We start from the raw sequence: 26,144 nt of genomic DNA on the forward strand, positions 1-26,144 counted from the left end.
ACAGTAAATTCTGAAAATAATTAAATTATTAATTATTGATCATAATCCGTTATGAATAATAATTAATTATATTTATACGGGCGTATAAACGCTACAATGCACATAACACCATCATTAGCGAGACAGCTAAAAACATACACCAAGGGGCGGAGCTAGCAATGATGCAAAAAAAAAAAAAAAAAAAAACCTTGCAATGATGCACACCCAGGTAGCATAATCGCAGTCTTTTAATAGACAGGAATCAGGTACTGATAGGCTGTCACACCACTATGACTAATATGGCCAGCTTTACCACCCCTCATAACCACCTGAGCTCCACCTGCTTCCCCTTTCATTCTGGGAAACAGTATCAGCAGTTACTTTTATGACATCTTACTTGCATAGGGTTATCTCAGGAGAGTGAACTGAACAACAGAGCAAAGTGCGGTAAACCAACTGAAGAGAAGACTTCTTTCCGGTAAAACAACAAATTATATACTTACACTTACTATCTGACTATCGTTATACAGATGCTTTTCTTTGCATTATATCTGCATTTTATTTATTGTGTATTCATTTTATTAATAAATGAATTTCTTCTATATTGGTTGGTAGGGCACTTTTGTAGTGTCTTTGGAAAAGAGCTTCTGCTATATGCCTTAAATGTAAATGATGTGGATCAATTTAAACATGAGCTGTTTGTTATATAGTACATTCTCTGTTATTACAGTCTAATTCTAGTTGATGCCAATCATTTAACCAATGGAAATAACTACTATTGACACAATTGCATTCAAAAGTGTTTCAACAACATGAAGACTATATTTATAATAATAAATATTGCAAGGCCCAGCCAAATGACCCAACAGCAGTAATCAGTAGAGCAGGTATTGGATACACACTTTTCAGTGTGGCAAAGTAGTTTAATTCCAATTAAAGTTTAAAAATAAAACACTTATCTGACTTGATTAATCTATTTAACTCTTTACTTGTTCATTTGGATACCAATGTTGCCGTTTAATGTGGATCCCACGAGGGCCACTCCCATGCTTGCTCTCTCTAAAAGTATTTTATTTAGACCCCTTATATCTGTATACACTCCTCTGTCAGACGTCATGACCACTACTACAGATATAAGCCAACCAACCTTACTTTCTCTGATAGTAACTTTGGTTTGGTCATGCCATGGTTTCCCATCTAGAGTAACATTACATTAAACAGAGGTAAGACTCACCCTATTTAGGTTGGTCGAGCAACAATTTGTTATCCTAAACAGAAATTCGCTTTATTAGCCTTTACAGTCTAAGTACACTTGAATTAGTGCCAAGTGTTAGCCGGATCTCTGAAATCTCAGTTGGTGTGCCCTATGGTCCACTCAAAACTGGATTTAAGTCCGTTACTAACCTGATGCAGATTTGCGGTAACAATGGATACAACGTAATCTACTAGAGTTAATAATTTCAAGTAAGTCAGGTATTAATAATCAGGTAAATGTATCATGCCGATTACCAATCAATTCAAAGATGGTCAATACAAAACATCAAATGCTCAGAAATAAAGAGTAAAAGATGCATACCTGACCTCTGAAAAATATATAATATGTGGACGACACTCAGCATGGTCTGAGGTTCTTTTTTGTCTTACATTATTATGAATATATAATATTTTAATAAATAAACTGGAAATTTTGTTTATAGAAAATCTATTTTATAATCTAGTCTTGATTTACTATGATTTTGTACAGGTCAATTTCAGATTCAGAAAGAAGAATGTCTCACACTGTCATACCCGTGACCTCCTCAACGCTGGTCATCCAGTTTCAACCACCAACACAAACTGGGACAAATGTTCCTGTGCCTGTTTATGGACAACAGCTAGCTGGAGTTTCACCTCTTCATGGACTTCAGCCTTTTCTGAAAGGCCAACCAAAAACCCTTGGGGTGAGAAATTGTTCATAAACCCAAATAATTGATTTTTGTGTATATGTGTGAGGTAAGGAAATTACATAAATTCTAAAAAGGAGTTGTACACACATGAACAAAGCATTTTTTTATTGAAGAATGACAATGCCTTGGTAATGTAGGAAAGACAGCAATAGAAGACAAGGTTTATCATTTACAGTGTAAAATCATAAAAAAAATTATAGTGTATCAGTCAGAGAGAAGAATGTTTTAGGAGTTGCAAACTAACAAAAAATGTGAAGTAATGAATAGATTTTGCTAGTCCGCAAATCAGTATGTGATTTCATGCAATGAGAGTACCTAGATATTTTTGTAGAAAAACCATAAGTCCATACTACAGCTGTTATAAATGTATTTTCTACATTTTATATTGTTCCCCCAAATGTAATATTGTTTTACTTCATAAAAGACTCTCTTGTCCTTCACAGACTGTCCAGATAATGATTGGTCTGTTGACTTTCCTGTTGGGAATCGTGTCTTCAATTCATGCAGAATCCATCTTTGTCTTTAGTGGTATTCCTTACTGGGGATCTCTCATCGTAAGAAACAGTTATACAATTAAGTGTTGTGTCTTTTATAACACAAGTCACATATTCCAGCAGAAGCCTTGATTTTTGTCTTTCTCTCTGCTCTCAGTACATCATCGCAGGCTCACTCTGCATTTCTGCAGAAAACAAACCGAATTCACCCTGTTTGGTATGTACAGTACATAACACTTGTTATTATTCAGGGTTTAAGCACCAGAGGTACTGGAACCCTATTGTGTTCATAGTAATTTTCTGTACTGATTTCATCTTCCTTAATTTTCTGCCAAAAAAGTGTATAGGCATCAGTGACCGTAATTCATAGAGACCCCAAACTTGTCAGTGTCATGATCCCATCGATGTGCCTTGTGTTTTGTATGTACTTATGTCAAAGTGTATAGTTTTATCCCATTTTTTTTTCTGTGCAAAAGCCAAAATAGATGAGAAACACAAGACGTGAATGGCAAACAAGACACACCTGGGAACAACCAGAAACTAATCAGGATAACTATGGTAACAACAAACAAGGCAACAAGGGAAACAGGAACTAAACACAGAAACAAATGGGAACAGAGACATTTCAAGAGAAAAATCCATACAAAACAAAAGGCACCCCACCAGGATCGTGACAGTCAGGAAGGTCTCAAGTGTCCGCATCTACTCAGGTGCATAGATACACATCTGTCTAACACTAGGTGGCGCAATAAAAATTATTTAAATTTTCTGAGGGAATAAAACATTTTCAAACTCCTAGGATGTTGGTCCAATCTTCACTAAATTTTTATTTATCGAAACATGACAATATAAGTGAATTATACTGTCTGGCAATGTTCATTTTTCACAAATTTATCCTTATCTCCAAACTTAATGAAATTTAATAGACATAGGCCTGGTTTCACAGACAGGTCTTAGATTAAAGCCAGGATTAGGCTTTAGTTCAATTAGGACATTTAAGTAGATTTTGTGCCTTAAAATGCATTACTGATGTGCACCTTGAGACAAAATAATGGCAAGTTGCTTACAGTTAAAACAGCTCAAACATGCATTTTAGTCTGGGACTAGACTTAAGCCTTGTCTGTGAAACTGGGCAATAGACTACATGACATTCTGAGAATTCACACCAAACTGTGTCATAGTGGCACCTATAGGAGGGGCTATAATTCTTCTTTATTGTTATTAGGATTAACCCCTTTCGATGTACCATCTCGTTTTCGAGGGGGTCCTAGCAAACAACATTTACATAATCAGAACATAACAAAAACAAAACAAAATTACAATTAATTTAAACAAAAACAAACAATAATGAAAACATTACACCACCTAGTTATCAGAATAGAAAATAATAAATACACAACTAAATATACTGATCAGAAAATACAATTGTAAAAAAGAAAAAAATACATACATACATACATATACACGTGTAAATCATATGTGCATGTCTTGCTGCTGTGTGGTTTGCGTCTGTAAGCTGTTACGCATTGCTTTCCGTTTTGAATCTCTATTTACTATCATTCCTTGTTGTTTATATTGCTAAATATATCGTACTCATCAACCAGATATCTGATATTATCTAATTTTGTCTGTCACATTGATCTGACTTCGCTAGCTTTAATCAGAGAATGTCTAATAAGGCGAGAAGTTTCACTCTCAGTACACTTCCGGCTTCTGAAATGGTTGCAGTTCCACTTTGATTCCATATGAGGGCGCTCACAGGACGAGTGCAGAATGAATGGAGGTCTATGGCAGTATACCCATCAAAATCCACTTTTCTCAGGATATAATTTTTTGTCTAGTAATTTGAATATTGTATTCGAAAGGAGATGCAAAGAAATTACACATTGCTGGGTGTTAGATTTTTTAGAGTCACTTATTTGCTTTAAAAAGTCTTTTAAAGTGTCAATGACGTCATACACATCGTACGACCAGAGATACTGCTTTACGGCAATCCTTCAGTCACTCTGGTGCTTTCGCGCTCTGCACTTTCTTTTCTCTCGAGGCATCGAAAACACAGCTGACACAGGTAAATACACGTGCTAGAAGAGTTTTTGTTTTGTTTGTTTCTGTTGCAATGAGGGATTTAAATGTGATAAATGCAGGGAAGATAATTAGGCTGACGGAGAAGATTTCAGAACTAGAGACACTCATCCAAACTTTAATCAAGTTTAATTGTAAGAGTACAAGGGCTTTAGATACTGCTAGTTGGATGCGACTAGCTTAGTGAACTCTGTACATTGTTCGGTTCCGGCTGTAGAGCCCGTGCAGCAGGGCAACTGGGTGACGGTGAGACGCTGTAGTCGCGGGACAAAACACCGCCCTTCCGTTCCAATAACAACATTTAAAGAGATTCTCTCCACTTAGTGAATCCACTGAGAATCCTGTTGAATGTGCCCTAGTTATTGGCGGTTCTATTACACGGAACATGAAAATAGAGACACCAGCCATCATAGTCACATGTTTGCCGGGAGCCAGAGTGCCTGACATTAAAGCAAATTTAAAAGTGCTGGCTAATGCTAATCATAAATTCTCTAAGATTATTATTCACGTCGGCACTAATGATGTTCGACTTCGCCAGTCGGAGATCACTAAAATTAACATTAAAGAGGTGTGTGAACTTGCAAGTACGATGTCAGGCACTGTAATTTGCTCTGGCCCCCTTCCTGTTCGCAGGAGTGATGAGATAGTTAGTAGACTGTGCTCACTCAATGGCTGGCTGTCAAAGTGGTGCCCGCAAAATAATATAGGGTTTATAGACAATTGGATACGTTTTTGGGGCAGACCTGACCTGTTGAAAAGAGATGGTATTCATCCCTCCTGGGATGGTGCTGCTCTTCTCTCTAGTAATTTGGCTCATAGTCTTAGAGCTCAAACACGAACTGGAGCTCAGGTCAGGAAGCAGACAGACTGGCTTAACCAACTGTCTGCTAGCTGTCTCACGTCACCAAGGTCAGATAAATCCCATAACATAGAGCCTCTTTCACCTAGATATCATCACATAGAAACTGTGTCTGTTCCTGAACTAGGAAATACAAAAAAACTCCCAAATCTATTTAAGGGTAAAAATTTGATTTGAAAGAACAAGGCTTTAACCCTGTAAGACCCAAATATATAAAAAAAAACAGTCACTTCACCATAGAGTAGAATGTAAAAACATATATATAGTATAAAGAGCTAATTATAATCGTCTTACTTGATGAAAAAAAACTATTTTTATCTTAAGAGTACTTCTCTATTGGGATGTTTAATTGACCGTTCGCAAAAGCCACGCCCCCTAGTTATTATTACTACGCCCGTCAAACAATTGAGAACCAGACACAGCCATGGCTCGGTTGAGCTCCATACCTATTTGTATAAGTGATTGGTTTTGGAGTAATGCAGCATACATATCCTCCAGGGCAAGACAGAATGGGCTGCAATATGCAGTGGAGGGATATGTTCAAAATGTATTGCTCATGTATATGTTCTACGTGTCTTTAAACATTTCATACTGCACTCGCTCGCTCGCGTCCTATTCGCTTTGGACGCGCGAATGGATTCAAAATGTTCAAGCGTCGAACTAGACACGATATACGCGAATTTGACGCTCTATTCGCGTTTGGTGTGAACGCAGCATAACGGACAGGCTGCGATGCCAAGATTGCAATGCTGGAATGTGTGTGTGTGTATGTGTGTGTGTGTGTGTGTGTGTGTCAGAGAGAGAGAGGCACGGGCGTGATCGAACAGTGGAAACATAAAAACCATACTCCTTCATTTTGTTAATACAGGACATCATTAAAACTGCAAAGTGTTTTAAGAGTAAGAGTACTTAAACTACTTATTGATAACTGATATGCTAAGTTAGCTCGCTAGCTTTACTTACCTTAGAGCAGACATATGTATGCTTATTAATCTTCGAGGCATTTAGCTGTGAGTGAGGTCTCCCACACTGCTTAATCCATTGTCGGCATCTTCCTTGCTTGGGTCTTGGGCTTTGGAAAGGCAAAAAAACGACCCCTCCCTCTAAACTTTTGGGGTACCTGGTGTCAGACTTGCAGGTGCCATAGGCGCATCGTTTCACCATCTTGCTGAAATCGCAATGTTTGACGGGGGTCCTTCTCCTTAGTTACAGTTGCTGAGCTAGGATTGGACGAGGACCGTTCGAGGGCGGGGTTTTGCGAACGGTCAGTTACACATTTTAGTTAGCAAATGCTGCAATCATCAGAGGCTATATAAAGAATGTGTAGGCTAAATGATGGTAATACAATTACAGGCATGTAATGTTGCAGTTACGTCATGAAAATTACCAAAACATTATGAATAGATAGAGCAGGCCTTGCTTATAACCTTATATAACCTTATAACTGATGACGTTGTGAGTTGGTAATTTGATGGTAATGAAATTACGGGCACATGACGTTGCAGTTACGTTGCCAGTAGGCTAAGTCACAATTACCAATTTATTACGTATCTGGAATGTTCTTGGTTGTACGAATACATTACGTAACTGTTACGTCGTGTGTTAGCTGCATACCCAATTGTATTGCACTGTATGTCGCGGTATGTTCTGCTGCGGCGGTCTTCAATTATTGCAGTGTGAACCGATAGGGTCTTACCCAGTGGGCTATAAACTTTAACAGAATTCTTTCTGGGACCCGTTAAGTAGGAACTTTAGGCCACCTGGGAAAAAAAACATAAAGGTAAGCAAATTCTTAAGAATTTGTTTAATTAGCCACCAATTGTTAAATTATTGACTACTGATTACAACAGCATTGAATTTTTTATGAATGTAACAAAATATGATTAACATTTTTGTAACCTATTGGCCTATTAATAATTTTGAATAAATAATGATAGAATCTGATATATATTATCAACAAACAATAAAAAAAAAAAAAAAAAATTTTAACTCATTTGACAAATCAGAAAGAACTTGTTGATATCAAACGTTTGGAACAAATAGGCTACAAACCTTTTTTTTAATTCCTACGAAACACATCAGTTTTCGTCCTCGCTTTCAGAGTGGAAGAGAAACTGAATACGTAAATTGAATAAAATTAATTGTTTGTGTTTAACTAAAGAGGTTTAATATTTAGTGATTTAATATAATATTTAATATATAATAGTTATTTCTCTTCGCCAGCTCAATGATACAATTAATCTGTGAAGCAACATATGAAAATCCCTATCTGCGTCAAAGAAAAAAAAAAGTCAGAACTGCTATCGAGTTCATGTTTTTGTAAATAGTCTTGTTTGGTTAGCCACACTACATACCTGCAAGCGGGCTGTGCGAGGTAGGCACTGCGGATCCAATAGCCAAGACTATTTCAACCAGGGGTGCGTTTCCAAGAAGCACCGTTAGCCAACTAACATCGCAAGTTCCGTCACTAGTATTCAACGATTTGACGTTTCCCAAAACCATAGTTCAAACGAACATTCGCAAACTGCAGCGCAAACTTGCGTGGTTGGAACGTCAGCTCTCGAGCTGAGGTTAGAAGATCGGGTTGGAAGCATAAGTTCGCATACGAACACAACGTAATATTACTGCTCCGCATGGAGGACTGGCCATAATGTATATGGCTCCTCATCTTTACGTGTCAGCAGATCATATCTTTAGGTGTGACCCTGCTGATGTTCAAAACCCACACCCTGCTGATGTGCGTAACACAGACGCACCATTTTTTAACTTTGTTGTCTGATAATGGATGAACTTCATCTCAATGTCCCAGATGATGCTGAGAGTGGCAGAGCCCTGTACTTTAGTCTTAGGCAAGAGATACTACGTGTGTTGTGATCTGTCTTTACAATATCTTTGGATGGAAAGACATGTAGTGTAATCTTATAAGTTAATAAATTATAATTATAATACATTCTATTTATTTAATTTATAAATTAATAATAAAGAGTAATTTTTATAGGATTTTCAGTTGTATTTGAGAATGGAGCCTGTGATTTAAATCTAAAGTATGTAGCCATATTTTACAACATTTGACATGATATTGTAAAATGCAAATGTAGTTACAGGAAATGAGAATGTGTAGCAAGACTTACTGACATAAGGTCATATAACACAAGATAAAATAGTATTGCTGGTAGGCCATTTCTATTTCTGGTTAAAATTAATTTTAAAACTTATATTCAACAGACCTTATTAAAACACTAGTGAGACTGTAACATGAACTTCTGGGACTCATATTTAGGTAACACTTAAATGTGTAAGGCCAACAAAAAGAAATGTATGACAATGTATGGTTTTCAGAACTGAAAATGTCCTATACGGTTTTCCCAGAATACACAAATGAACAGTGTATGTGTCACAGTTTCCCTGGTTCTCCCTGGCTCTGTCATACACTACAATACCCAGGATCCTCTTTGGTGCACCTGCACTCACTTTCTCCAGATTACTAATCACTCGCACCTGTTCCCAATCAGCACAGTCATTATCCAGCACTATAAAACACTAACCATAGCCCCAGTTCTTTGTCAAGCCTCTAACAGGAATAGACCATGATCTGTTGTCTTCTGAAACTCTGATGCTTCCAAGATGTAACGTATACTCACCTGTGAAACACTATCTGCAGACACTGTTGGAAGCAGACTTTTTAAAGTACACTGAGCACTTGCAGTCATCATTTCAAGAGCATACACTGGCTCCTGTATTAGTTGTTTGTGCGCAGTCTGTACGATGGTGTCCTTTATGGCATCTCCATCAGGAACAGCGTGCCCACCCATTCTGGAAAGCATGTCGAGTAGGTCATCCCTGTCATTGTAGGAGCCATATTTAGAATTTGTGTACTACCAAAATTGATTTGTTTAATTTACTTATTTTATATTTTTATTTTGTTTCATATCTGGACTAACCTGTTCACGTGAATAGACTTGCTCCTCCTCCTTGATACGTCATTACGGCGCGAATGTGCAGGTCTTAAATGTGTATTAGAATTGCTGGTAGACAGGTTAGAGTGTGGAGAGCAACAGTTTTCTTCAATCGTGTGCTATGGTATCGATGCTCACAGCAATATTTTGTTTTTTGTTTTCTTGGAAGTTAAATTCTTTTTGGATTGAAAGTAAACCGGAGATTATGTTCAATAAACCGCGGCTTTTGTTATTGTCACAGGTCGGTGTGGAGCGCCAGCGGGCCGCCCACCCCTTCACTTGAGTGCCGCCCCTGAGGAGCTGGCCGTGGACATGGAGACAGACACAGAATTAAAAATAAATGTTCTTTATTAAATAAATAAAAAGTTGCTTAAAAAGTCTCTTCAGCATTCTCTTCATGTATCTCAGCACCTTCAGACAGAGAGAGGAATGAACAATTCACAGCTTCCGCGTTCTCTTCAGCGTTCTCTTCGCGTTTCTCAGCACCTTCAGACAGAGAGGAATGAACAATTCACAGCTTCCGCGTTCTCTTCAGCGAGCTCTTCGCGTATCTCAGCACCTTCGGACAGAGAGAGGAATGAACATAATTCACAGCTTCCGCATTCTCTTCTTCAGCGTTCTCTTCGCGTATCTCAGCACAGCATTAGCCGGCTCTTCACTGGACTCAGGCAGAGAGAGGAATAGATACGTGTAACTCACAGCATTAGCAGGCTCTTCACTAGCCTCAGACAGAGAGTGGAGAATACGTATAACTCACAGCATTAGCCGGCTCTTCACTGGACTCAGACAGAGAGAGGAATAGATACGTGTAACTCACAGCATTAGCTGGCTCTTCCAGCATTAGCAGGCTCTTCCAGCATTAGCAGGCTCTTCACTAGCCTCAGACAGTGAGTGGAGGATAATGGTATTTCCCCAATGCAGCTGTAACTTCACAAGGCTCAGATAAAGGAGAGGTTAATGCACAGCTGTGACTGCGAGTGAACAGCAGAAACAATTCCCACACTCACATATCCACCACACACTGTAAGATTTCACTCGTGCTCATTTCCACAATAAAACTGCAATTCAACAGACTCACGGTGCAGCTAAGGCTTGCACCCGCAATCCAGCCGAAGTCTTCTGTCTCTCAGCCTACCTCCGCGGCCGCTCACGTGCCTCACATGTCCTCTCTCGTCGTGTCCTCCTCTCCCCTCTCCTCTCTCTTCAAAATGGCCTTTTATACTCAACTTTGGGAGCATGTTCCCCAATCAGCGCTCTAGCTCCTCCCCCTCCACACCTGCCGCTCATTTCTTTTTTTTTTTCTTTAATCACCCGGTGACATTATGACTGCATCTCCGTGCGTGCTTTGTGGACATGTGAATCGGGAGAGACTCCTCCGCTAACCTCAAAAGGGCTAAAGAAAGTTTTAACAAGATTAGCCTCTACAGTCATACTCTCTTCCTTTCAGCACAGAGCTGATGATGTCTCTCTCAAATGGCGTGACAAACCTTGAATAAAACAGAATGTATAAAACAGATCAATTAAGCCCTTTTCACACAGAGATTCTGGAAAATACACGGACAATGTGTCCCGGGATTTGACCCGGGATCATTTTGATTTTGGTTCATTCACACTGCCAGTGATTTTCCGGAATCTGTACGTGCGTTCACACACATCCCGTAAAGACACGTGACATCGATGTGATGTAATGTCTCAGCAGCGTCTTAAGTTTGCTAATGAGTTGCAGTTTCTCTCTCGAGAAACCACGCGTGTGCATCTTTTTTCCTGATTCAATCATAAACTAGCGCATGAAGTACCGTTCCACAGCTGGCGAACGATCTCAGCTTCAGCGTCATCACTACGACATTGATTACGGTTTTGTTCACACAGAGTACCTTCCAGTACTTCCCATCCCGGGACCGATCCCGGCATCAATCCTAGGACGCGTTTACGTTCACACAGAAGGCACTCTAGCAATTTTATGGGAATTTCCTGGGATCAACGTGATGTGTGAAAGGGGCTTTACAGTGCATAGTGGCAAATATTTGTCATAATATTCAATGGCTCATTTAGCATGCAGTACCATTCAATTGTACAATTGGCAACAATACTATAGTACAGATGGTGCCCAACCAGAATGAGACTTTTACAAAATTGGGATGTGTATTTGCTGCCTTTTACCGCTGAGTGGCGCTGTAATCACAGACTTTGAAAAGTGTCAGTTTATTCTCTTTATGACGTAATCTGCCGCGGCAGTAATCTGAGCTGAGGTCACAGATAAATTCAAGATAAATATTGTGGTTAAACGAATTCAAATTCATTCAATTTAAACAAAGTAGACACACGTTAACTTTGTGTGCCCAGTTTTTCTATAATTTAGAAAGGTTATGTCAATAGGTTACTTGTCATTTACTTTGTGTTATTTTAATGTGTTTGTAGATTTATTAACTGAAACATAACAGTGAAATAAATTAAAATAATTTACCGTAAAATTAAAACATTTTCAGGACTTGCAGTTACTAACCGATGTTAGTCGGTTTAAGCATTCTTTGTTATATTCAGAATTAAATAGGCTTACATGTTGTATCAATTGAATTCTTTAATAAATAATCAACCACAATGCCTATTACTGCCGCAGCAAAAATAAACCAGTCGAATTTCAAAGTCGTTCGCGAAATGACTAGGCTATACCGGGTGCCGCAAGTGACAGGGCAAAACAGCAGCAACTGCGGCATTTTAAAAGGTAAATTTCCTATCTGTTTATTTAAAAAAAAAAAAAAAAAAACATGGCGCAAGATCTTGTAAAAAAACAACCGTTTTTCATTATTTGAACAAAAATGAGACTGATTGAATATGTAAAAATATAAACAAACAAAGCAGAGAATAAAACAAACTTTTAGGGAAAAAATATAGGCCTATTATGCTACAACAGAATTGGTTAACATTAACGAAAGCAAAATATGTAAAAATACATTTCAAACAAATTAAAACAAAACAAATTCGTGGCCGAGTGGTAGGCTATAACTTACGTTTCAATAATTCAGATGACACGGGTTCTAATCCCGAACAAACATGGGCTACTTTTTTATTATTAATGCAGAGAGATTTGATAGTTCTAAAATATTGCTACACCATATTGTTTTTTTTCTCCTATAGCCTATATTAAATATTTTATATTTATAAAATAAAATTACCATTAATTTCCATTTTACATTAGGGACAATTTTTATCCAACAGAATGGCTGAATTAACATCTGCATAATAATAATAATAATAATAATAATAAATAAACAGCACAAGGTCTTGTAAAAACACTTTTTTTTATAATTTTTTCGACACATAATTTCGAGACAGTAAATTGCTAATGTTAAAAAACATAAGCAAATAAAAAAAGAATATAACAAACTTTTAAAACAGAGAAAATAGTAGACCTAGGCTATTCAGACGATAGCTCTGTGGTCAATGCATTAACAATAGTCTCTCGGAGCTTCAAACGATCTGAGATCGAATCTCAGTGTAGCCGACAGTGTTTGTGTTTTTCCATTCTTGATGCTTAAATATGCAACTGTTTATTAAAGTCAATCATCTTGTTTAATTATCAATTTACAACATGAATTTGCTACATTCCAGTTGAGCCGCTGCAAAGACGACACATCTGATGAGGAAGACTGTCAGCCGATTGCACCAGAAAATTAAGATGATGAAGCTCGTCTTTAATCTGCTAAAAAGAAATTTGTGTGTAAATCATTCACGAGATTGAGATGACTGACAGTGATACCCGGCCATAGCAACGGAAGACATTTTTCAAAACAGATCGAACAAATCAGAAAAATACTTTCAATACAGTATTGCTTTCAATTAAAAAATAAACAATGAAAATGTAAAAGAAAAAGAAAATGAATTAAGTTTGAAAACCCATCGCACATTTCAAGGTATGAATAAAGTGTCGGAACAGTTTATTTATTTAAACAGGGTTGCATCGATAGAGTTTATTCCCTTTGTGATGCAAAATAAGAAACACAATCTTATTCTTGCAACATTTTAAATTTCTATTGTCAAAGAAATTGCAGCTAAATTAAAAAATTAAAACGGTACAAAACGAAAAAAGTTCAAAGCAACATAAATTAAGAACAGGCGTTTTTCTTTGTCTCTCTCGCTCTGGATATTTTTTTAGTAAGTTTGGTCTCCCTCACTGCGCGCGGCGGGTCTTTCTCGAAATTAAGCATTTCAGCGTAAAAAAACACCATACAGCTGATAATACTGTATATGTCGCTGTGTGTCATCCACACAAATCACGAAAGAAAAAACTGTAACAAATAGCTTTTGTTCCTTCAAAGATAGCCTACAACTTGCCTTGCTGAATTCACCTTACAATAAAACGAGGTGGGTCGCGAATTAAAGAGCTCTGTATCTGCTAAATTGAAATTGTGTGTGGAAAACCTTTAAATACAATCAATAAAACTACAATATATAATTTAATAAGATATAGGGCCTACTGTACATAGGCTATGGACTTTTGGAGATTTTGAGATTAATCCTTAAAATAATTTTGCCTTTGCCTGCTCATCAGGCTGGCTCCGACACTCTCCATATGAAAGACGGAACATTAACACCTCTGTCCTGCACCCCCACGATAAAGCAACTATTGCCTTCTCCAAACCCCCCACAGGCTAGCTGAGTTTGCAAAACAAAACAAAGAGTTTGCCACTCGTCGTGGTTTGCCAAAACACTTCATTATAAACTTCAATATTTCATTCAAAACAATCTCAAAACGCTTTGTGACATTTTGAAAAGCCGTGGATGCATTACTGCCACTGGAACCATGAACGCAAATACTGGTTCTGATTTTATTGTTTGTCGTTTAAAAGTCATATATATATATATATATATATATATATATATATATATATTTATATATATATATATTAACAGAACTGCTTTTGAAATTACGATTGGAATCATTATAGGTTACAGAAGTAAAGTCATTGTATAATAGGCTATTTGTTGCTTATTGTAAAATGGAAATGCATGGTGATTTTATTTTGTAAATAGGCTATAAGCAAAAAACTATGTTTTAGAACTAGACAAATCTCTCTGCATCAACAATAGACTATAAAATGCATTAATAGGCTAATATAAAAATATCAGTAGTCCAAGTTAGTTCGGGATTCGAAACCGTGTCATCTAAATGATCGTAACGTAAGTTCAACCACTCGGCCACGATTCACTCGTTGCGACATGGCCTAACGTTCCAGTGTGTCTTCATTCAAATGAACGCGCCGCCGCGTTTGTCGAACACTAATTCAACATGCCAGAAAAAAACCTGGCTTTGGAACAATGCATAGCGCCACTCGTCGTCGTGTGCCAAAAAAATTACAATAGTTTAGTTTAATTTATTTCAGTGTTAATGTTTGAGTTAAAAAAATCCTCTACAAATTAAATTAACACAAATTCGGCTACAAGAGTCCTTTATAGGCTAAGTAAAAAGCAAAGGGCTTACAGTCTTAATATTTAGGCTACTTTGCTTAAATTCGATACATTTATTTTCAGTAGGGCCTAATAAATTTGTAGGGATGTAATTTCAGTATGCTTCACCAACGCTATGTATTCAATTAAAGTTCCAAGAGGTCTGGTATATATTTCCTTCCCAGCTGACACAAAAAAATCACAACTTGTGCTTGCTGCGAACGCAAGTTATTTAAGGTGTCTCAACTGTACACAGTCTACCATACAGTGTGAATTCGTTACAAGGTTTTATTTAATTAAATTAATGTGCAGCAATTTGTACAAATAGAGTCTATAGGCCTACTATACTGTTGTAGCCATTAAATAATCTCATTTAGTATCATATTTGTTAAAATATTATAATGTTATTTTTTTCCATCTATGTTGAATATGAAAAGTGAACAGCACGAGTAAGATAGGATGCATTATATCGAGAGATGGATATGGAGTGGGTCAGACATGATTTTGACCACTTCATTAAATTTTGTTTAGTAGAAAACCTTTATTTAAAGTGAATTTCGTTTTCTATAAATTGTATCTTAATTTGAATAAATTTTTCATCAACCAATTGCCTGTATTTAATAAGTAAGAGAAGCAAATATAACAGACACTAATCATGGAGGCGCCGCGCGGTCACTTGCGTTGCACGTCAGCTGGAGCGCATCTCATCCTCCTAACTTAACGAAACTCAGCGTATGCCTCACACAGACATGATAAATACATCAAATACACAAAGCTTGAAATGTCTTCAAACGAAATAATTCAAAACGAAAAGAAAAAGGCTACTCTCTGATTATGTCTTTATGTGCATTTCTCTCTAGGTGCGTTCACTACAAATATGGCGATCGTCAACTTCATCTTTGCAGTCGACACTGTCAGAAAACACTAGTTTATTGATAAAAATCAATGCACGCATCACCGGATTTACAAATACACATCTTGCTTGTTGCACGCACACATATTATGTCGAAAAAACGAAATATTATGTTGAAATAACATTATTATTAATAATACATCTTTTAGAATATTTGATTAAATGCTAATTGTTGCGCTTGTTCAATTTAATAAAATTAAAACTTTAATTGTGATAATTAAAATAATTGAAAATTAAATATTTAGTGGCCAAGTTTTGCTAATTTAGGCTATTATATAGGCTAGTATATGCCTATTGCCTATATTAAGTAGGTCATATTAAGACAAGGCATATATTAAGTTATTTTAGCTGTTATGAGAAAAATAAATCTAACGAAATCTAAAATCTAAATCTAATAAATCTAAAAAAAAAATTCTAACGCCAATTCAACATGTCAGAATAAAACTTGATTTTTGAACGATGCGTAACGCCACTCGGCCTGGTGTGCCAAAACACTACATTTTAAACTTCAATGTTTAATTCAAAACAATCTCGAAACGCGTTGTGACATTTTTTTAAAGCAGTAGCCTAGCCTATACATTAAGGGCATTGAAACCAGGATCTTAACTAAAACCCGTTCCGCGTAATCTCTGAAAAATTATACCACACTACTCCATGTATTTTTTTTAAGGACTGCTTTTGAAATCACTATAAATTACTATGCAATTGTATCGCTCACGAGAGCTCTTCATTTATCTAATTCCTCAATAGAATAGTAAAAATATTCAGCGTCATTGCTCCTAATATCGTCTCTATTTTTAACTTTTGATTCTATTTTTTCAGTTCTAAAATTGATTCTATCTTTGGTTCTATTCTGTTGTAGCCTAATAGGCCTATTTATATATATGAAAAATATGCCTATCAGGCTTAGGGTTTTATATTTAACCCACTTACATTTTAAAATACGGCTATTGCTGCTGTTTTGCACAATGTCCCTTTGCGCCACCTGGCGGTCATTTCGGGAACGACTTTGAAATGCGGCTGGTTTATTTTCGCCGCGGTGATTTCGCCGCGGCGGCTGGCGCGGCGGTAATAGGCATTCTGGTTGGGTACCATCTGTACATAACTCGCAAAAGATTCAATCAGCATGTCTGGTGTCACTTTGTTCTACCCATGAAGGAAACACACGGTAAAGGTCAACGGCAGTTTCACTGGGAAGAATCCATGATCCTGGTATCCTTTTAGTAAAATTCTACCTACTGCCTCCCATTCTTCTTTTCCATACTCAGGCTGAAGTGCTGGGACACACTCTGTAACAGTCTCGCTATCCACTCCTAGTGAGACACGATTTCCTTCTCACTTCTCACATGTGTTTGGTTGTGAAACGTAGTTTGTGGACCATCCAGAAGTTGTCGGTGATTCTTTCTTTTGTAAAGTCATGTAGTGTGAAACCTCCTGTCGCCGATCCATCGTTCAGTGTGAACACAGCAGCAACTGAATGTTACCCCAGATAGTCACGCAGTGTGAAAAGAAAAGTGACCCGACTACTTTGAAAATCGTGCAGTGTGAACTCGGAATTAGTTTTCACTGTACTGTGACCCATAGAGTACCTCCAATGCTTTGTATCATAGAGTCAATTGTTCCATTTGCAGGGATGGAGCGGAATGGAACAATAGTCCCGTGACGAAGCAGTAACTAGTTTAACCCACAATGATTCCAAATCCCAAATGACCACAGTCACGCTTTGAAGCCACTATTTTTCCTATAGAACTCTCATGTTCCAGTTCGTATTACAGCCTTGAGCTTGATCGACTAAAGGAAAAATAGAGGATATTCAAAGAGTCCTTCTACAAACAAAACATGCACACTAACATTAGCACGCCCGTTTCAAACCGACCAACAGCCATAAAACCCCCAAACAACTAAATACAGCTTGCACAGAAAATAACCACAGTTGACATGTTGAGCTTGAAACAATAGTTTCTCAATCTGGACTCTGAGCAGATTGTGTGAACCAAGAGAGAAGAACCATGCTTCCCTTTCCACACCATTTGCAATGTCCTGTTTTACTAAAATGAATTACCAATATAATTACTAAAATAAGTTATTCATTTCAAATAGAATATATGCGGTAGTGATTCATTGGATCAAGAGAACTCAAGGTTTGGATCATATTACGGTTTTTGAGTCATGGATTGGATCATTTTTCGGATCAGCAAAAAACAAACAAAAAAAACAAACAATTTGGGCTGGGGGTTAACTTTGCTTTCCATTTATCACTTAAAGCTCACTTTAAGTAACCTACTCCAATACCACTGCAAAAACTACAAGCCTAACTAATAAAGTTAAAGCAATATTAAAGGCAAGTGAACAGACAGTAAAAAGAACAAACAGCAATTACAAGCATAGATAAATACAATCTAACATTTACAAATAAAGTAAGGTCTAACTGTAGTATTCATGTCAGGTAGGCCAACAAAAATGTAATAATTAAATGAAAAATAACACTGTTTACTGTATAAACTTTATAAATTAATCTTTGTAAAAGCTGTGTTTTGTAGTTTGATTAACATTAAAGGAGAACTCCGGTCAATTTTAACATTGAGCTCATTTTTTTGTACATTTGGAGTGCTGTCAAGTACACAGAACAACGACAAAAATCGGTGTTGCCTACACCGTGTTATCCTCGTTTTAAAATTTGCACCCTGTTGACTTCAATGGGGCAAGTTTTAAACCTGCTTTTAGCCTCTTAACATCCTTGATGTGTCATTACAAGTGCACAGGTCATGTGAGTGATTCCGACTGCAGTAGATGTGAAAGAAATATATAAAAAAATGATGTTAATTCAGCCAGCGCAAATACCTGTATTTACATCCTGTTTTCGGTCGAAGTCCACAGTAATCGATTGTCGAGTTCACGCGCATAGGTTTAGTCCTATGATCGACAATCGACACCGATTTTTGTCGTTGTTCTCTGTATTGACAACACTCCAAATGTACAAAAAAATTAGCTCAATGTTAAAATTGACTGGAGTTCTCCTTTAATGACAGACAACAGCATGTATTTATAGGCTGCTGTCACTTTAAGACTTCATGCACGGATGTATAATGATGATACACATGCGATTTCTTTCTCAACTCGTTCACTTAAGACATAACCGATTGTGTTTACGAGAATACTTCATTATTTTGACTGTGTGTGTATAATATGTCCATCGAAGTGCACGAAGTGGGGACGCGAAAGAGGAATCGATTCGGAGTCTGAAATGCGCCTCTCTCTCTGTGTGTGCTGCTGTGACCACAGATAACAGTGTGCGACGCCGAGTACCGAAATAAATTCTCATTTGCCTCTTCCAGCACTGGAATGTTTTAAAATCTATTGAATGTGTAAACTAGCAAGACAAACCACGTGCAAATGATAACCTTTCACTCTATTGTGGTTAAACTCGAATCATATGCGCGGCGAACCGGATCAACGATCCGTTTAACCCCTAGGTAACTGGATTCAAAATATGAACATATTAATAAATATGCATGTTTAAATCACCTTTTGCTCAATCATACGCTTTAACATGTCCTCTGGCATTCCACGATTGCGAAGCAAGTCATACAAGTCATCATCCTCCTCCGCCATGACTGCGATGATCTGTGCCCACTGTTTTCTGCGTTTGCTCCCGCCAGCTTTGACCTTCCTGTTCCTGTTGTGATGCGATCAAATCTGGCCGATGTACAAATGTCCTATGGGCAACAACTCTTCTATCTATTCTGCAGTAAGTTTCATAATAGTATACTCTTAGCACAGACCATACAGCAGCAGCAACAACAATAACAGTGAAATTATTATTATTATTAATAATAATAATAGCCGCAGTAGTGGTAGGCTAAGGCAGTGCAAGCCAAGTCTGATCTGGCTAATAATGGCCAAGCACATGAATATCTATATCTATAGGCGATTAAATGAGTTGTGTAAAGTTAACAAATAAACCAAATCTAATAGATAAACTAAAAAGCTGGCGGAAAGAGCAATACTGACAACAAAACTAGCACAACTATGTGGAATTGCTAAATAAGTTAATTGCCATTATGCAACATTTTAGAAAAGTATGAGTAGAATATCCAATGTTATGAAAACAGAAGGGTCCAGCTTGTAAAAGTGCATAACAGTGGGTCAACACAACATAACTACAATGCGTTCTTAAATTCCGCCATCTAGTGGCATATCGAAATGAATACAAACCTTAACATAAAGAGACGGACAGTGTTATTAACAGACCAAACACAGTAAAAATCATAATAATAAAGTATATTTGTACAATATAATCTGATGATTATTTAATCATTTAATTAAGCGTTTAATTACACGTTAAGCATTGCCGAATACACTCAAATGAGATCGACTCAGAAAAGACGTCATTAAACATGTACATCTTTGTTGCATGCGCAAATTATGATCACTAATACAAAATAAAACATTTTATTCACAAAAATGTCTCTATTTGTACAAATTGCTGCACATTCGTTGAATTCTGAATTTTGCACACATAAGTTGAAAGCAATTTATTTGTGGATAGTAGCCTAAAACATATCTGCAACATTTATCAAGTTCACGGATAATTGTGTGTGCATTTATTAATCATTATGATACTAAAATCATAAAGTATACTACAAAAAAATCAGATGAGTCCAGAATATGAACGCAACGCGTTTAATTTCACGTTAAGCATTTTCCTCCCATTGAAAAACATTATAAGAACGCTAAATGTGGCTTAATGCATATTAGAATGTCCCCTTATGATGTCGAAATAACAAGTTATGTCAAAATAACGAGATATTTATGTCAAAATAATGAGATATTATGTCAAAATAATGAGACATTATGTCAAAATAATGACCTATTATTTTGAAATAACGAGATATTTGTGTCGAAATAACGAGATATGTTGAAATAAGTTGGAAATACGTTTTTTCACCTTGCGGTTCAGGGCTTCCGTAGTTTTTTGCACGAGGATTCAGAAAATAAGTATGGACAGAATGCTTTACTTGGTAATTTAAAGAAAAAGGTACAAGGTATTGTTGTAGGTAACTGAGATAGTTGAAATTAATACATTTAAATATAAATTGAAGCCATGCAAAAATGACCATTGGAGTGTGACCACCATCGTACATTGTAGATTTGTTTTGGGATGTTCTTTTTTTTTTACTCATCACTGTACAAAGTCTATGAAATGCTATATTAAGCGGGGCAAGATCTGATTTTGATACAGTTTCATAAACCACATCACAATAATCAAAGTACGGAAGTATTAATTGAGAAACAAATTTCTTATGAACACTATATGAAAAACAATTCCGAAATCGATGTAACATACTAATTCCAATGTTAACTTTGTGTAAAATATAGTTAATGTGAGATTTGAAAAAAAAAATCAGAATCAAGCCATACCCCGTGATATTCAATATAGTATCAACTTTATGCAATAAGGAGTACCTTATTTACGTGATACAATTTAAGTTTCTGTCTAGAACCAAAAATCATAACACAACTTTTTTTTGTTGTTGCCAAAAGCCAATCTTGTAACATATTAAAATCAGACTGAAGAGATATGAAGCATATATAGAATATATAGAATTTGAAGCATAACAGTATCATCAGCATAAAGTTGAACCCGACAACTTTTGAGAATTAATGGTAAATTATTAACACAAATAGAAAAAAGAAGTGGTCCCAGTATTGAACCTTGAGGGAAATAACTGAAGATAACTGAACATAACCTAAACTGAACATAACTGAAGGATCAGTAAAGTTGAAAATAAAATATGAATCTTTTTGGGTGGACTGGTCCAACTCAATTGAGCGCATACGTTTTTATACACATTTTTAGAATTTATGTGCATCTTGGCATTTCCAGCATTTTTTTTTGGTGATATCCCAAAATGCACATAATACTTTGTGGATGGAACCATAGCTAATGAAGATTGACTGGACTATATTGTAAAAAACATTATTTCTTAAATAGATACATTTCAATCATATCCCTTAATCATCCACATGAGACATTGGTGCTTAGACCCTGATAAATGATGCTTGTGGGTATATTTTATGTTTTTTTATTTTTATCACACTCCATATACCTTTCCATCTACACTAACAAGTTAAAGTTATAGTTAATTTATTAATCTATTTTATGTTTTTTTTTTCTACCTATAGGTGAAAGGTTCACTTGGAATGAACATTTTCAGTGCTATAACTGCAGGCATTTCCTTTATCATAATTCCATTGGATTTGACTCTAGGGCCATTCAACACTTACTGCGACAATTATTATGATTGTTATTATACTAAGGAGGACAAGTATAAGGTATGTTACCAACTTTTATTTTCACATTTATTTAGTAATTACAATAAAATCACTCTGCTCAGTAAAGTTGTCAAGTCAAGCCTTAATCTGCTCTCATTTATCTAGTCTTTTTACAAACATTTCAGAAGTAGTTTATAGATCTCTTGCTATTACTGATCATTTACAATGCAAGAAGGCATTATACATTCATTTTAAACTCAGTCCAGTTTGACCTATAAATATGTTGTATTACTATATGAACCTCAAGGATGATAGATTCTGAACTTCTAAACAGCCTGTGTACTGATGTGAGTGCTAATCATCAATTATTTTGTCATTATTATTTGTACTAATGTTGAATTCTCTCTCAGACTCTCTTCTGGGGAATCGGTGGTGTATCATTGATATTCGCCTTCCTTCAGTTTATCATCTCCATCTCTCTGTCAGCATTTGCCTGTAAAGCCACCTCCTGCTGTTCTCCACAGGTGAGTGATGCGCCAAATCTTTCAGTTGCAAAATGACTAAGATATCCAAATGAATGCTTAAGTTTCCACACCAGGACATTTCAGAAGGATTTCAGTCTTTTACTTTTCCATTTGAAGTACATTGATGTCTATAATCCTGAAATACTGAAACTGTCTGCCAGTGTCTTTGCATGTAAGAAGACATAAAACAAGTTGTGTGCATTTTTCCAAAGGTGCCGTTTGTTCCACAAGTGTTAACTCAACAACCCTGTTGTTTTGGGCACAATCACTTCCGTGATCTTAACAACTCAGGGGTAAGAGAAGCTTGTAACCCCAGTAAAAATTAGACTTTGAGTAAAACGGTAAAAAAAAACAAAAAACAGTTCCACAAAGCAAATGTATTATTTGAATTTAGTGTCACTATATGTGATCTTGAAGTGTGTGGATGTAATAGGTGCATTAATTGTTTAATAGCATCAATAATGATCTGTAAGCAAGGAAGCAGATCATATAGCTAATATATACTTTTTTCTTTTAGATATCTGTGGTCAGCAACCCTGCCATGCATCACCTTCCTGCAGAAATTCCTCCACAATACAGTGAATTTAAAGTATAAATATTGAAACAGAGTTGAGGTGGGACACAAGGGTTTTTCCAGTGATTTCCCATCTCTAATGTCTTTCATTAAAAAGAGAACATTATAGAAAAGAAAAAATAATTACAGAATTTATAAGTCACAAATGTGTAAACAACAGGGGTGTAACAGTACACAGAAGTCATGGTTCGGTTCGTACCTCAATTTTGGGGTTTGGTAGAATTTCGATACAATAGGAAAAATGTCCACACTTTAGTTTTAGGGTCCAATTCATAAACTGTCAACTTTTATTACTAATTATTGCTAAGTAAACAGCGTTGCATTACCCCTTCTTCTGAATTGGAGTGTGGATCATCTGTGACTGACTGTATTTGTCATCTGACTGCATGCACCGAACTGTGACTGTTCAGGATGAATACATGTATCGTTACACACTTAGTAAATAATAACTATTCAAGACTAGATACTATTTCATGAGTTCTTACGTTTTAAGTGAAGAACTTTACCTAATCATCAGTGAAACTGGATAGATTGTTTTGAACAACTAATTGCTTAATACAGTATAAACTGTAAGAATAAAGTATACAGAAAGAAAAAATGGCTTATTCGTGTCTTTTTGTGTGTGTTCCCTTTCACCTTTATTTAATTCAATTCAAATTTATTTGTATAGCACTTTTCACAATGCATATTGTTTCAAAGCAGCTTTACAGAAAGTGCATTTTACGAATGTACATAGAAAAATACAGTTAGTTAATCATGTATTAATTTAGGGTGTATCATATCGCCAGTGTTTAGTCGTCTCTTCACAGGCGTCGAGTCGAGTATTTAACCAGGCAAGAGACTTAAGAAAGAATTCTTATTTACAACAACGGCCTGGCAGGATGTATACATATTTATCATTAAAACTTGATTAAAACAAGGGTGATGGATTGTGTCATGTCACAAAATAGCCTTCCTTTTTTCTTTAAAAATTGTAAACCGATATAAATATAGATATTAGGGATGTCCCATGCCGATCTTAAATTATCATGGCCGATCAAGGTATTTTCTTTATTTTACAGTAGCCATCGTGCAAGTGGCAGGAATACGCGGATAAATATCTGCAGTGTGGAATTATTTTCAGTTGGAATGTGAAAGCTGTGCAACAGCCACTTGCAATATCAATGCGAGCAGTTTCAACAATGCTGCGTCCACTACCAGTTTGATACGGCACCTCAAAACAACAAAAACCCAGCGGAATAGCGAAGGCTGGGTGGCTTTTAACTTTAAAACAGATCGAGGGACAGATAGCACACTTGGGAAACAGACAAGCAATGGGTCCATGTCATTTTGCGGCACAATGCAAGAAATGTGAAAAAAAGCAATGGATGGTATGGTGGTTCATCACGCACACTCTTCAGCTCATATATGAGGGTCTGCTTTATCAGCGTTGCATCACAGAAACACTGGCTATTGCGAGGAAGATTTTAGGGCATTTTAACCTGTTAACCTTTGCCAGTGCACCCCGGCGCACTGAAGCGTTTTTTTGTTTAAACAGGTCAAAGTTACTATCAGATTTAATGTTATTACCTCGACAAACTATACATCATTAAAAAGATATAAGACTCAAGTTTCAGTATTTGACCACTGTTGTATTCTGAGAAACTTATAGTGACAGTTATGTCTTAATTTGTGTCAGGAGTTATGTAATGAAAAAATGAGTCCATACCTTTAATATGAATTATGAGTGTCATCAACTCCCATCCAGAAAAAAACTCCTGTGCTGTTGTCATGACAGCGCTTGACAAAACAATGTCCCTCAGGGCTTTTAGCTCAAAAATGTGCAGATTTGGAGAAATATTGATAGATTCTCATAGGTTTACATCAGATTTCTATAGACAGGAATAATATTTATTGAATTTATACCCAAATGCGTCTGTCACAGGTGAACTCAGGTTGACAAGGATATCGGTCACGGGTAGTGATGTGACATTTGAACCAAGGCGTCGAAGCTTGTGTCGAGAAAAAAATGGGCGTGCCAGATGAAGCCGCGATTCGAGGCTTGTGTTGTTAACGTGAAAATCACGTGACTAATGAGCAATGCTGAATGAAGCTTTGAGTAATGAACATTTGGCTGAAGAAATGGGCTGTGAGGTCTCAGTGGTTCAAGAAGCCTTATTTTGCCATCACTAGTCACGGGTGAACTCAGGTTGACAAGGATACAGTAGGCAGAAGACTCTGTTGTGTGAGTTTATTAACCAATATAACTCAGACAGATACAAGAAGACTAGGAACACGCTCAAAAACATACTAGCAGGGCTCCAGACTAACTTTTCCACTGGTTGCACTGGTGCTACCAACTTTCTCAGTTGGTCGCACCAGCATATGATTTGGTCGCACCTTTTTCACCTTTTTCTACATGCCATGGGATTAATCAATGCATGCTGATGAATAGTGGTCTTAATCTGCATACCCTAGTTTTGCACTGATGTAATAAGACTGACAGTGACACAAGACCTCATGTTAGCAAAATTTTTTAATCTTTTAACTCTAAAAACAAAACAAAAAAAAACCTATGTTCTTTAATGTTTGATTATAATTTTACTGTCTTCACATAGGGATGGGAATTGATAAGATTTTATCAATAATAATGCCACTGACGATTCTGATTATCGATCCGATTCTTTAACGATTCTCTTATCGATTCTTGATAGCACTGTGTGGAAAAATGTAGTCAAATGCTTTTCAAAAAAACAAATGGTTTTATTTATTTTAAAGCTTAAGCTTGAGTAAGCAAACTGTACTTTTTATGTAATTTAAGTAATAAATAGAACCTTATTGTAAAGTGTTACTGATTAGTTATACACCGATTCAGATGTCTCCTGAGTTCACTGTTGGAAAGATCAGTTGTTTTAACCATTCATTAAAATGAATCGGTGCAAAGGAATCATTAGTTCGCGAATTGGACGAGTCATGCGCGTTGTGTGATTATCCCAGCAGTTAGGACATGGACATCCAAGATTTGTGTCAACACAGAAAACATTACATCACTGGATAGTTTTTTTCGTTTAATTAAACGTTTTTTTTTATTTATTTTTTTATGTCAGCTGAATGTCT

At 36.5% G+C, this 26,144-nt stretch overlaps 1 protein-coding gene across 1 annotated transcript; it reads left to right on the plus strand.

The window, feature by feature from the left end:
- Positions 1-311: 311 nt before the first annotated feature.
- On the plus strand, positions 312-23,634 carry LOC307157406 (membrane-spanning 4-domains subfamily A member 4A-like). Its single transcript, XM_079869337.1, has 8 exons — positions 312-457; positions 1,724-1,919; positions 2,369-2,479; positions 2,577-2,636; positions 21,861-22,010; positions 22,361-22,474; positions 22,687-22,767; positions 22,992-23,634. The coding sequence occupies exons 2-8, from the start codon at positions 1,749-1,751 to the stop codon at positions 23,067-23,069; spliced, it is 765 nt and encodes a 254-aa protein (XP_079725463.1). The 5' UTR covers positions 312-457; positions 1,724-1,748; the 3' UTR covers positions 23,070-23,634.
- Positions 23,635-26,144: the final 2,510 nt, after the last annotated feature.

Source organism: Squalius cephalus, assembly GCF_949319135.1.
Source record: "Squalius cephalus genome assembly, chromosome: 4".
Classification (NCBI taxonomy): domain Eukaryota; kingdom Metazoa; phylum Chordata; class Actinopteri; order Cypriniformes; family Leuciscidae; genus Squalius; species Squalius cephalus.